Source organism: Arvicola amphibius, chromosome X (genome assembly GCF_903992535.2).
Source record: "Arvicola amphibius chromosome X, mArvAmp1.2, whole genome shotgun sequence".
Classification (NCBI taxonomy): Eukaryota; Metazoa; Chordata; class Mammalia; order Rodentia; family Cricetidae; genus Arvicola; species Arvicola amphibius.
Window position 1 is genome coordinate 32,476,616 of NC_052065.1, and position 14,253 is coordinate 32,490,868.

Consider the following 14,253-nt stretch of genomic DNA (forward strand, 5'->3'; position numbering starts at 1 on the left):
AAAAGTTCTCCAAAGGTTTTGTGCTGTGTCAGGCAGTCATTTTATGTTCTCTAAGGACATTTTAGCCTGCTGCTCTGTAATGCCAAAGGGCATTTCTGATCCTTATCTTTTCTTACTTTCAATATATCAATATGCTAACATTGTATTATCTTCTCTTTTTCCCAGAGTTGGCTACGGAACCCAGGGCTTCATGCATGCTAGGCCTGTGCTCTAGTACTAAAATAATCTTCTTGGAAGTCTTAAGGAATGCAGAACAGGTGGTGTATATTCTTTGCATGAATAGTACCACTGTTCCCAATCAGCCTACAAAAATCCATGTTCATCATTCTATATTCCATTAATGCATGGAAGAAAGAAAGGGATGTGGCCAAAATTCAAAGACATCACACTGCTAGAAAAATGGAGGAATAAAGCTGTAAGAGTTCAAAGAAATCTTGGCTTACACTGTGTTGCTTCACCTTTATGCTGTGCTTACATTTTCCCACATATCTTGAGACATGTGTTTGTGTCCACAAAAAAGAACAAATATAACATCAGTGTCTATGGGACCAATTGAAATTCAGAACTCACAGGTGTTGCCTGCATGAAGAAGTCTCATAAGTAGTGATCGAACTAAACACATTGTGTTGGGAACCTCCAATAACAAGAAGCTATGCATCATTCCAATTCAAATAGGTTTCAAAGAGCCACAGCATGTGTACATATTGATTGTGGGGAGTAGAAAGTTGTTCAGGAAAGTTAATAAGGAACATACATAAAGAGCATAAAGAGTGGCCTCTGGGCAAGAAAAAGCAGTACTTAAACACTATGAAAAGTTCATTTGTATCAATTAAACATGAAACAAATACATAAGTACCTTCTTCTTAAGCATTATTATAAAGTTTCTTCAATGAATCACTGCTTCATAGGAATGAGTACCATTTTAAGTGTTTTATTTTGTTTATCTGTTCGTTGACTGATTGCAGTTCAGTGCAAGGGAACAGATCCAGGGTTTCGCACATACTAAGCAAGTGCTTGACCACTGAGCTATGGTCACAGTCCATGCACCAACATACCTTTGCAGTACACTTTTAAAATCAGATCATTTATATACACAAGGTGCACACACATGTACACACATGGACACGCATTCACAAACACATACACATGAGGGATCCAAGGCTCCTACACACCCTAGAAGCAACTCTGTAAGTACTACCTCATTTAATGCCATGAAGTGAGTATTATGAATCACATTATAAAGATTAGAGAACTGTGATTTAGGGGAAAATAAAATTGTCAAGTATTGTAGAACAATCTTTTTGTACACTGTGCAGATGTGTTGCTCCCATTGGTTTAATAAAAAGCTAAATGGCCAATAGCTAGGCCAGAAGAGGTTAGGCTGGACTTGAGGACAGGTAGAGAGTTTGCTAAGATGAACAAGACTGGTGTTGCTAGGAGACTCATAGAGAAGCAAGATGAACTTGCCATGCCAAAAAAAGGTATCAAGCCATGTTGTAGTATAGATTTAAAAAATATATGGGTTCATTTAAGTTGTAAGATCTAGTTAGTAACAAGCCACTGACTGATTATTTATAATTAGTAATAAGTCTCTGTGTGGTTATTTGGGAGCTGGCTGGTGGGCTTGAAAATTTTGCCACATACAAGATTATATAGCTAATAAGACATGAAGCCATATTTGATACTCATATCTGATTAAAAAAACAATTTCTTTGTATGTATATGAAATCAACATTATATTATAATTATAATAGTAATAATTATAAGACAGTCCAGATTATAAGACACCATACTCAGCTATCTAAAAGCACTTATAAAAAATATCCATGCTGAAGGTCCAACACAGATCTTCTGGATCTGTCAGAGAATTTGTTGGAAGGTTTCTCAGTTGATCCTACCCAAATCACCATTACAAGGTCAATACCTGACAATGCTTGCCTCTCACCCAGTAAATGTACTATGTGTGCATAAGGAGAGTGGATAATCTGCTACTCTAAAATGGGAAGCTCTACATACATATGTCAGGCACATTTGTTCCAAAGTGTAGTTCAAGTGTATTACTTTCTTGTGCAGGTTCTGTCTGGTTTTACCTGTCCACTGGTGAAACTGAGTATCCAAGTCCCTCACTACTGCCATATTGCTTTCCATTTTTTCATGGCCAGTCATATTTATTTTATATATTTATATATTTATATATTTATTTTATATATTTAGCTTCTATGGTGTTGTATATTTATATTATTGTTTCAACTGGGCCCTTTAACACTAAATAGTGACCTTTTGCCATATGACAATTTATAATTTTAAATTGCATTTCCTGATGACTTTTGATATTGACTATATTTCCACATTCTTATTTACAATTCATATATTATTTTAAGGCTATGAATATAGCTCAGAGAGAGGAAACTTGCCTAGGATGCAAGAGGCTGTAGGTTCAATCACCAGCATCAAAACACATATATCATCTTTGGTAAAGAATTTATTAAATATTTTGCTCATGTTTTGATTGGATGGTTTTCTTATTGCTAAATTTTCAATATTCTGATTACAAATTTTTTGTTAGATTTGTTCTTGGGTATCTGTGAAGGCTTTAGAAACAAGTATTACATATGGATACTCAAGTTTCTTGTCCAAAATAGTATGACATTTTTATAGAATCTATATGCAACCTCTAAAATACCCTAAAGTACCTCTACATTACTTATAATGACAAGTATAAGTTTTTAAAATGTCACTACACATTTAATTGTGGTGCAATTTTTATAATAACATTTTCAGGAACTAGGGATATAGTCTCATTATTGAGTACCTATCTGTCATCTATAGACTCAGGGTTCAATATTCAGCACTACAATCAATCAATCAATCAGTCAATCAATCAGTGTGTATTTTTAATCCACAGTTGGTTGAATCCACAGCTGTGTGAAACCCACAGATACAAAGACCCAAGTGTGTTTATCTTTTTCTTATCCCAGTAGGGCACAGTGAAGGTGGCTTTTAAGTGTGCCTTGCCTTCAACTTTAAATCCTGTTGAATCTCCCCCATGTAAATGCTTATGATTTCACAACCTACTTCCAATACTTGAAGAATGTGTGTAACTTACCGATGGCTCTCTCATTTTCATTGTCTTTTTGTTAAATTTTGACTTCACTTTTGTGTACCTCAACCAGAACCCCAGTGCAACAGAACTGCAGCTTTCCCCACTCAGTTTCTACAGGACTTGTTCTTTTCATTGGACAGTGTTCCAAATCAAGTCAGCCCTCTCAGGTAGAGTCTGGCTTCAAAGAGCATCACATCTTTCTAGGAAGTAATATAAGTCTATAGTTAGTGAAAGTGACTGGATCAAATATTCAAATAAGAAAATAGAAAGAAATGTGAAACATATAAACTATTAATTATATGTATTTAAGTAAAGAACAAGCTAGGCCTACCTATAGACTTTCACACCAGTGACTTTCACTGCAGGTCACGTTAAAGTTATCACCAACCTAGAGTATATTTGTAGATGTGCATAAATATATAATCTTTTAATATTTGTGACAAGATACAGCTTAATTAATTTGGATTCTGCACAGATGGTTCATGATTCAGTGACTTTTTAACCACTATTTTAAACAATGGTCACTGATATATGGTATAAAACTTGGCTATGCTGGACTCTCACCTGGACCCACAGAGGTCAGAAAATAACCTTCCTCAAGACCCAGAAATACCACTTTTGGGAATTATACCACAAGTACATGTGCTCAACTATGTTCTTAGCAGCATTGTTTGTCATAACCAGAACCTATAAACAGCCCAAAAGCCCCTCGACCAAAGAATGGATAAGGAAAATGTGGTAGATTTACACAATGGAGTACTACAAAAAAATTAATGACATCTGGTGTGGGACAATTGTCTATATTACATCAATTATGTTTTAAATAAACACTGATTGGCCAGTAGCTAGGCAGGAAGTATAGGCAGGACAACCAGACAGGAAGTAGAGGCAGGTCAATGAGAACAGGAGAATTTTGGGAAGGAGGAAGCCCATTCCTCCCAAGTCCTGCCCAGACAACAAAGAAAGAAGTATGACCTGCCCCACTGGAAAAGGCATGTGACTAACATATACTAGAATAATGGGCTAATATAAGTTATGAAAGTTAATAAGAAGCCTGAGCTAATGGGCCAATCATTTTATAACTTATGTAGACCTCTGTGTGATTTCCTTTGGGACTTAATGATTGTGGGAACTGGGCATTTTAGCTTTATGTTTTTTCTTCACAGCTCCAAGCCCTGCATTCTCAAGGGTTCTCTATGGGATATCTGACACAGATAAACATTGTTTACATTCACAAGCTTTTCTTTAAAATCTGAGCTTAACTTCAATGACCCTATAAATCTTCTCGGGTCTTTGATGGAGTTGAAGAAAAGGAATTTATAATTATAGTTTTCCTTATTTATGATAAAATATAAAATATATATAAGTATTGTAACTTCAATTCTTGGTTGATACCTGTTTTGTTGTATGTAATCTTTCTATGTTAAAGTTAAAACCTTCATTTTTATTTAGACATAAAAAAGGAGATGATGCGGAATTTCCCTATGTATACTGTGAATATGTTTTATTAACATTGGTTAATAAAGAATCTGCTTTGACCTATGGCAGGGCAGAATATAGTCAGCCTGGAAGAGATATAAATAGAAAGTAGGTGGAGTCAGGGAGATGCTATGTAGCTGCCAAAGGAGAAAGAATGCCCCGAATCTTTCTGGTAGGCCACAGCCTCGTGGTGATATACAGATTAATAGAAATGGGTTAATTTAAGAATTAAGAGTTACTGAATAAGAATTTTGAGCTAATAGGTCAAACAGTGCTGTAAGTAATATACTTTCTGTGTGATTACTCAGGTCTGGGTGGCCGGAAATGAAAGAGCAGTCTCCATTTACACTAAAGTTCATAGGAAACTACAAAAGACCTGAAACTACAAAACAATCCTGAAAAAACAAGAAAAATACTAGAAGAACTACCCTTCTGATCTTAAAATGTACTGCAGAGCCATAGTAACAAGAAACAGTATGGTACTGACACAGAACAGATATGCAGACCAATTGACCAAAGACAAATACCCAAATAAGAATACATGTAACTTCATTCATTTAATATTCGCCACTTCAACAAACAGTAATGGGAAAACTAGATGTCCACACGCAGGAAAATGAAATTAGACACATGTCTATCACCTTGCACAAAAGCTAATTCCAAATCAATCAAAGATCTAAACATTCAAAGTGATAGAGAAAAAAAGACACTACCTTACATAAAATAGGTGTGGGAATAGACTTTCTGAATAGTATTCCATTTGCCTAAGAATTAATGCCATCCAGCGCATGACCTCACCTGGTTCCAGTACCACTCTCTGGACGTGCTTGGATTCCTGCTTGCCTGTGTGGTGACTGTGGTGTTTGTCATCACAAAGTGCTGTCTCCTTTGCTGCCAGAGGTTTGCTAAATCTGGAAAGAAGAAGAAAAGGGAGTAGCTGAAGTGGGGAAAACTGACACATGGACCTCCTCCAGTGCATCACAGAAAGAGAGGATTTCCATCGTATCCCTTAGCCACAACTGACCTGGACACTGTCACTATTATTTCCTCATTTTGAGGTAGACTTGAGCTGTCAAAAGTTTCATTTCCTCTTGCTTAAAATGTACACATTCAAGACGAGACCACAATATTTGTAAATTCCATCATCACCTAGCTCATATTGCATTCTAAATCTGAATATCCCACACAGGCTCACAATTTGTTTTGTTGATTTTTTTTTCATTCAGAATTTTTTAGCTTGATTTTGTGAAATATTAAATTTATCTCCCATGACCACATTGCTACTTCCCACTGGATTTCTCCCAATATGTCCCAATTCCAACATTATGTCCCCTTGTTTTATTTTTAATAACCCAATAAATCCAATGAGTTCTGTCTAAAAAAAAGAATTAATGCCATCACATTGACAAGTAGGACTTCATAAAACTAAAAAGATTATGTACAGCTAAAAAAACAATCATGTAAAGAGGAAACCCATTGAGTAGGAGAGAATTTTTGCCAGCTATATACCTGACAGAGGATTAATATCCAGAAATATAGTCTTTCACTCTTTATCTGACTTTTGGAACCCACTTCTCATACTAGGTCACCTTGTTCAGCTTAGTCTTACTACAAATACATGGGGAGGTGCTTAGTCTTACTGCAAAGTGATATGTTATGTTTTATTAATGCTCATAAGAGACCATTTCATAGAAGTGAAGAAGAGGGGGTTTGGTGAGGGGGAATAAGGGATAAGGACTAGGAGAAGAAGATGAGGTCAGAGTGGGGAAGGCTGAGGCCAGGATGTGAAATAAATAGATGAATAAAAATAGTGTTAAAGCCCGCCAGCCCGTGACTCCGGCGCCAGCTACGCCGCTGTGGCTGTCACTATGGCCCATTACAAAGCCGCCGACTCGAAGCGCGAGCAGTTCCGGAGGTACTTGGAGAAGTCGGGGGTGCTGGACACGCTGACGAAAGTGTTGGTAGCCTTATATGAAGAGCCAGAGAAGCCCACCAGTGCTCTGGATTTTTTAAAGCATCACTTAGGAGCTGCTACCCCGGAAAGCCCAGAAATAGAGCTGCTTCGCCTAGAATTGGCAGAAATGAAAGAGAAATATGAAGCTACTGTAGAAGAAAATAAAAAAACTGAAAGCAAAGCTTGCTCAGTATGAGCCACCTCAGGAGGAGAAGCGTGCTGAATAGGATTCTTCTCAGTTGAAAAGACACTGAAAACTGGTTTTGTATCACTTGAATAGCTTGTATAGTATATAATCTTTCCTGAAAAGATGCTATAAACTTTTAATATGTAAAATCCACTCATCACACTTTAATGTTATAAACACATATACATAGAATCACCAATAAAAACTCAATATAACTTTCAAAAAAAAATAGTGTTAAAAAAGAAATTAAAAAATGACCCATTCAAAAGTAGGGCTAGGATTCTATCACAAGGACATTTGCTCAACTATGTTCATAGCAGTTTTATTGATAATTGCCAGAAAGAGCAACCTAAATGTTCCTCTACTGAAGAATGGATAAAGGAAAGGTGGCTCATTTACACAATGCAGTATTATTCAGCTGTTAAAAACAATGACATCAGAAAATTTTCAGGCAAATGGATGGAAGTAGACAAAACTATTCCAAGTGAAGGAACCCAGCCAAGAAAGACAAACATGGAATATACTCACTTATAAGTGAAGATATTGGTTGTAAAGTAAAGGACAACCATTCTACTATCTACAGACCCCAAAAGTCAAGGTTACAAGGAGAGCTCAAGAAGGAAGGCATGAATTTCACTGTGAAGGGGAAATATAATAGACTAAGGGAAGAAGAGAAGGATCTGGACAAGGTGGGGATGAGAACAGGAGGAATCTGTAGTGAGTCTTCCTCTATCCTGCCAGCTAGCTTCCAAATAACAACACAGAGACTCATCACTTATTATGAAAGTTCAATTTCAGTTTAGGCTTGCTTTGCTAGCTTTTATAACTTAAATTAACTCATTTATTTTAATCTTCATTCTGTCATGTAACTCATTACCTCATCTCTCTGTACATGTTGCTTCCTCCATGTCTGGCTGGTGTCTCTGCATTTTTTCCCCAGAGTTCTTTTCCTGCTTAGAAGTCTCACTTGTACCTCCTGCCTACCTATTGGCCATTCAGCTTTTTATTACAATGTATTACATAGCAATACATTGTAACACAGTGTGCAAATATCTCACAACAGGGATCATGTTTGGGGAGGGTGGAGGGAGAGAGTATTGAGAGAGAAAACTGGAATGTAGGGTTCTCTGCCATGTGCTAGTAACCTGGTGTAATGGAACTCCCTGGAATCTGTGAGGGTGCCCTTAGCTAAGACTCCTAGCAATGGGGCCTATGGAGCCTGAACTAGCCATCCCCTGTAACCAGGAAAAAGTTCAAGTGAAGGGATTGGGACACCAACCCAGCCACAAACCCTTTGACCTACAATTTGACCTGAGTATAAGATGTGCTGGAGTAAAGAAGGCAAAGAAATTTTTTTTAAAAAACTAACTAAATAGAAATAAATTCAGGAAGAAAGAAAGAAAAAATGTGTCTGGGTCATAACAAAAAAGTTTCTCAAATGACAAAAAATATTGGTTAAGAGATATCTCAAAAATTGTTCATCATATCTAGCAATTAGAGAAATACAAATCAAAATAACTCTAAGATTTCATCTTATCCTAGTCACAATGGCAAAGATCAAAAAAGAGGATGTGGGGGGCAATGAAACTTTCATTCGCTGCTGGTGGAATTGTCAACTGTTGTAGCCACTCTGGAAATCCTCATGGAAAATTTCTAAAAGTTTAAAAACAAATCTATCATATGACCTAGCTATATCATTCCTTGAACTGTGAATCCTATTTCACATATGCTTGCTCAGGCATATATGTTAACCCAATATGAGATTTACAAAAGATTGTTTCCAGGTTCTGGGCATGACAAATAATGCTGCTATGAACATAGTTGAGCACATATCTTTGTTACACAAGCATCCTTTGAGTATATACCCAAAAGTGGTATTACTGGGCCTTGAGGAAGGTTGTTTCCTAATTTTCTGAGAAATTGCCATACTGATATCCAAAGGGGCTGTATCAGTTTGCACTCCCATCAGCAATGCAGGAATGTTTCCTTTACCCCACATCCTCTCCAGCATAGGTTGTCATCTGTTGTTTTGATCTTGACCATTCTTACAGGTGTAAGATGGAATCTCAGAGTTGTTTTGATTTGCATTTCTCCGATAACTAAGGATGTTGAGCATTTCCTTAAGGGTCTATCAGCCATTTTAGATTCATCTGTTGAGAGTTCTCTGTTTAGGTCTGGATGCCATGCCATTTTTTATTAGATTATTTGTTTTTCTGATGACCAATTTCTCGAGTTCTCTGTTTATTTTGGAGATTAGGCCCCTGTCTGATGTGGGTTTGGTGAAGATCTTTTCCCATTTTGTAGGCTGTCATTTTGTCCTGTTGACCATGTCCTTTTCAATACAGAAGGTTCTCAGTAGCAGGAGTTCCCACTTATTAAATATTTCTCTCAGTGTCTGTGCTACTGGGGTTATATAAAGGAAGTGGTATCCTGTTCAAGTGTACTTCCCACTTTCTCTTCTATAAGGTTCAGTGTGACAGGCTTTATATTGAGGTGTTTGATTCATTTGGACTTGAGTTTTGTGCATGGCTATAGATATGGATCTATTTTCATTCTTCTATATGTTGATGTCCAGTTATGGCAGCACCATTTGTTGAATATGCTTTCTTTTTTCCATTTTATATTTTCTACTTCTTTGTCAAAAATCAGATGTTCATAGGTGTGTGGACTGATATTCGGGTCTTTGATTCAGTTCCATTGGTCCTCCTGTCTGTTCTTATGCCAAAACCAAGCTGTTTTCAGTACTGCAGCTCTATAGAAGAGGTTGAAGTCAGGAATTGTGATGCCTCCCAAAGTTCCCCTATTGTACAGGATTGTTTTTGCTATCCTTAGTTTTTTGCTTTTCCATATGAAGTTAGATATTGTCTTTTGAGGCCTGTGAAAAATTATGCTGGGATTTTGATGGGCATTGCATTGAATCTATAGATTGCTTTTGCTAAGATTGCCATTTTTACTATGTTAATCCTACCTACCTAAGAGTGTGGGAGATCTTTCCATTTTCTGGTGTCTTCTTCATTTTCTTTCTTCAAACATTTAAAGTTCTAGTCATACAGGTCTTCCATTTGTTTGGTTGGAGTTACTCCAAGATATTTTATGCTATTTGTGGCTATTGTGAAAGGTGATGCTTGTCTGATTTTATCCTGAGCTCATTTATCATTTGTGTAACGTAAGGCTACTGATTTTTTTTTAGTTAATCTTGTATCCTACTACATTACTGAAGGTGTTCATGTGTTGTAGAATTTACTTGGTAGAATTATTAGGGTCACTTATGTAAACTATCATATCATCAGCAAATAGTGAGAGTTTGACTTCTTTTCTGATTTGTATTTCCTTGATCTTCTTTTGCTGTCTTATTTCTCTAGATAGAAGCTCAAGTATTATATTGAATAGATACAGAGAGAGTGGACAACCTTGTCTTATTCCTGATTTCAGTAAGATCACTTTGAATTTCTCTTCATTTAGTTTGATATTGGCTGTTGTCTTGCTGTATATTGCCTTTAGTATGCTTAAGTGTATTCCTTGTATACTTGCTCTCTTCAAGACGTTTATGATGAAAGGATGTTGTGTTTTGTTGAAGGTTTTTTTCACCATCTAATGAGATGATCATGTGGGTTTTTTTTCAGTTTGTTTATATGGTGGATTACATTTGCAGTTTTTTATACATTGAACCATCCCTGCATCTCTGGAATGAAACATATTTGGTCATGGTAGATGATTTTTTATGTGTTCTTGGATTCAGCTTGCTAGTATTTTATTGAGTATTTTTGCATCAATGTTTATGAGTGAGATTGGTCTGTAATTCTCTTCCTTAGTAATGTTTTTGTCTGGTTTGAGTATCAGGGTAATTATAGCCTCATAAAAAGAGTTTGGCACTGTTCCTTCTCTTTCAGGATGGAAGAAATTGAGGAGTATTGATATACTTCTTTGAAAATTTTGTAGAACTCTGCACTGAAACCATCTAGTCCTGTGGTTCTTTTTGTTTTGTTTTTTGAGTTTTTTTTTTTTTTTGCTTTTTGGGGGGGTTTAGGAGACTTTTGATGACGGTTTCTATTTCTTTAGCAGTTATAGGCCTATTTAATTTGCTTATCTGGTCTTGATTTAATTTTGGTAAGTGATATTTATCCAGAAAATTATTTATTGCCTTTAAGTGTTCCAATTTTGTGAACTACAGATTTTTCAAAATAAACCTAATGATTCTCTCGATTTCCTCTGTGTCTGTTGTTATGTCCCCTTTTCATTTCTGATTTTGTTAATTTGTATATTCTCTCTCTGCCTTTTAACTGGTTTGGATAAAGATTTGTCTGTTTTGTTGATTTTCTCGAAAAACCAACTCTTTGTCTCATTGATTCTTTTTTTTTCTTGATTCTAAGAATATTTAATGGCTGAATGTTGAAAATAATGGAATTTTAAAAAATTTATTTTTCCATTCAAAAATTTATACTTCTTCCACTCCTCCCATTCCCATCCTGGTCCCCCACTAACCCTCCTCCCTCCCTCTCCCTCCTTAAGAGACGGCAGGGAACCCTGCCTTGTGGAAAGACCAAGGCCCCCCTCCACATCCAGGCCTAGGAAGCTTTGCATCCAAATAGACTAGGGTCCCCAAAAGCCAGTACATGCAGTAGAAACAAGTCCCAGTGCCTTTATCAATGGCTTCTCAGTCAGCCCCCATTTTCAGCCACATTCAGAGAGTCTGGTTTTATCACATGCTCATTCAGTCCTGGTCCAGCTGGACTTGGTGAGCTCCCATTAGAACAGGCACATTGTCTCATTGGGTGGACCAACCCCTCGTGGTCCAGACTTCCTTGCTCATCTTCTCCCTCCTTCTGCTCTTCAACTGGACCTTGAGGGCTCAGTTTGTTGCTCTGATGAGGGACTTTGTCTCTATCTCCATTTGTCACTGGACGAAGACTCTATAGTGATATTCGAGATAATCATCAGTGTGATAGTGGGGCAAGGCCAGTTCAGGCACCCTCTCCTCTGCTGCCCAAAGACCTAGCTGGGGACATCCCCATGGACACCTGGGGTCCCCTCTAGAGCCAAGTCTCTTGCCAACCCTAAAATGGCTCCCTTAATGTAGATATCTTCTTCCCTGCTCCTATATCTGCCCTTCCTCCATCTCCACCCTCCCACTCCCCCAAGCACTTCCAGTCTTTCCCCTTTCCCTTCTCTCTCCCCCTCTGCCCTTCCCCCACCACCACCCCCATGCTCCAAACTTTTTCCCGGCAATCTTTTTTTTAATTTTTTTATTAAAAATTTTCATCTCCTCCCCTCTTCCCACTTCCCTCTCCTCCCCTCCACCCACATCCCCACACCCTCCCTCTCTAGGCCAAAGAGCAGTCAGGGTTCCCTACACTATGGGAAGTCCAAGGTCCTCAAACTCCCCTCAGGTCCAGGAAGGTGAGCATCCAAACTGACAAGGCTCACACAGAGCCCGTCCATGCAGTAGAATCAAAGCCCAGCACCATTGTCCTTGGCTTCTCAGTCAGCCTCCACCATCAGCCACATTCAAAGAGTCCGGTTTGACTACATGCACCATCAGTCCCATTCCAACTGGCCTTGGAGATCTCCCGTTAGATCTGTCCCACTGTCTCAGTGGGTGAACGCACACCTCACGGTCCTGACTTCCTTGCTCATGTTCTCCCTCCTTCTGCTCCTCATTAGGACCTTGGGAGCTCAGTCCAGTGCTCCAATGTGGGTATCTGTCTCTATCTCCATCCATCACCAGATGAAGGTTCTATGGTGATATGCAAGATAATCGTCAGTGTGGCTATAGGACAAGGCCAGTTCAGGCCCCCTTTCCTCTGCTGCACAAGGAACTAGCTGGAGACATCTCCTTGGATACCTGGAAACCCCTCTAGAGTCAAGTCTCTTGCCAACCCTAAAATGGGTCCCATAATTAAGATATTTACTTCCCTGCTCTGATATCCCCCCTCCTCCATCTCAACCATCCCATTCCCTCAAGCTCTCCCAATCCTGTCTTTCTCCCTTGTCTCCCCCATCTCCCCTAATCCCCACCTTACTCCCACCCTCGTGCTCCCAACCGCTGCCAGCAATTTTGTCAATATCCAATATCCAGGAAGATAACAATATGCTTTTCTTTGAGTTCACGTTCTTATTTAGCTTCTCTAGGACCATGAATTATAGGCTCTATGTCCTTTATTTATGGCTAGAATCCACTTATGAGTGAGTACATACCATATTCCTCTTTTTGGATCTGGGTTACCTCACTCAGGATGGTGTTTTCTATTTCCATCCATTTGCATGCAAAATTCAAGATGTCATTGTTTTTTTTGTTTTTTTTTTTTTTTTACCGCTAAGTAGTACTCTAAAGTGTATATGTGCCACACCTTCTTTATCCATTCTTGTATTGAGGGGCACTTAGGTTGTTTCCAGGTTCTGGCTATTACAAATAGTGCTGCTATAAACATAGTTGAACAAATACTTTTGTAGTATGATTGGGCACCTCTTGGGTATATTCCCAAGAGTGGAATTGCTGGGTCCTGTGGTAGGTTGACTCCCAGTTTCCTGAGAAACCGCCACACTGATTTCCAAAGTGGTTGCACAAGTTTGCATTCCCACCAACAATGGATGAGTGTTCCCCTTACTCCATAACCTCTCCAACATAGGCTATCATTGGTGTTTTTGATTTTAGCCATTCTGACAGGTATAAGATGGTATCTTAGAGTTGTTTTGATTTGCATTTCCCTGATTGCTAAGGAGGATGAACATGACCTTAAGTGTCTTTTGGCCATTTGAAATTCTTCTGTCGAGAATTCTCTGTTCAGTTCAGAGCCCCATTTTTTAAATAGGTGAATTAGCATTTTAAAATCTAGTCTCTTGAGTTCCTTATATATTTTAGAGATCAGACCTTTTCAATTGCAGGCTTGGTGAAGATCTTTTCCCAGTCAGTAGGCTGCCTTTGTGTCTTAGTGACAGTGTCCTTTGCTTTACAGAAGCTGCTCAGCTTCAGGAGGTCCCATTTATTCAATGTTGCTCTTAATGTCTGTGCAGCTGGGGTTATACATAGGAAACAGTCTCCTGTAGCCATATGTTGTAGAGTACTTCCCACATACTCTGCTATCAGGCTCAGTGTGTTCCGATTAATATTGAGGTCTTTAATCCATTTGGACTTGAGTTTTGTGCATGGTGATAGGTATGGATCTACTTTCATTCTTCTACAGGTTGACATCCAGTTATGCCAGCACCATTTGTTGAAGATGCCCTCTTTCTCCCATTGTGTACTTTTGGCTCCTTTATCAAAAATCAGGTGTTCATAGATTTGTGGGTTAAGATCCGGGTGTTCTATTCGATTCCATTGGTCGACTTCTCTGTTTTTATGCCAATACCAAGCTGTTTTCAATACTGTAGCTCTGTAATAGAGTTTGAAGTCAGGGATGATAATGCCTCCAGAAGTTCCTTTATTGTATAAGATTGTTTTGGCTATCCTGGGTTTTTTTGTTTTTCCATATAAAGTTGATTATTGTCCTCTCAATATCTGTGAAGAATTTTGATAGGACCTTGATGGGGATT

General features: G+C 38.2%; 1 protein-coding gene across 1 annotated transcript; it reads left to right on the plus strand.

Moving 5' to 3' along the window:
- The first annotated feature begins 6,405 nt into the window (after positions 1 to 6,405).
- On the plus strand, positions 6,406 to 6,938 carry LOC119805375 (c-Myc-binding protein-like). Its single transcript, XM_038317333.1, is given in 2 exon segments — positions 6,406 to 6,699; positions 6,701 to 6,938. Coding segments are annotated over 2 exon segments (312 nt in total). The 5' UTR covers positions 6,406 to 6,450; the 3' UTR covers positions 6,764 to 6,938.
- Positions 6,939 to 14,253: the final 7,315 nt, after the last annotated feature.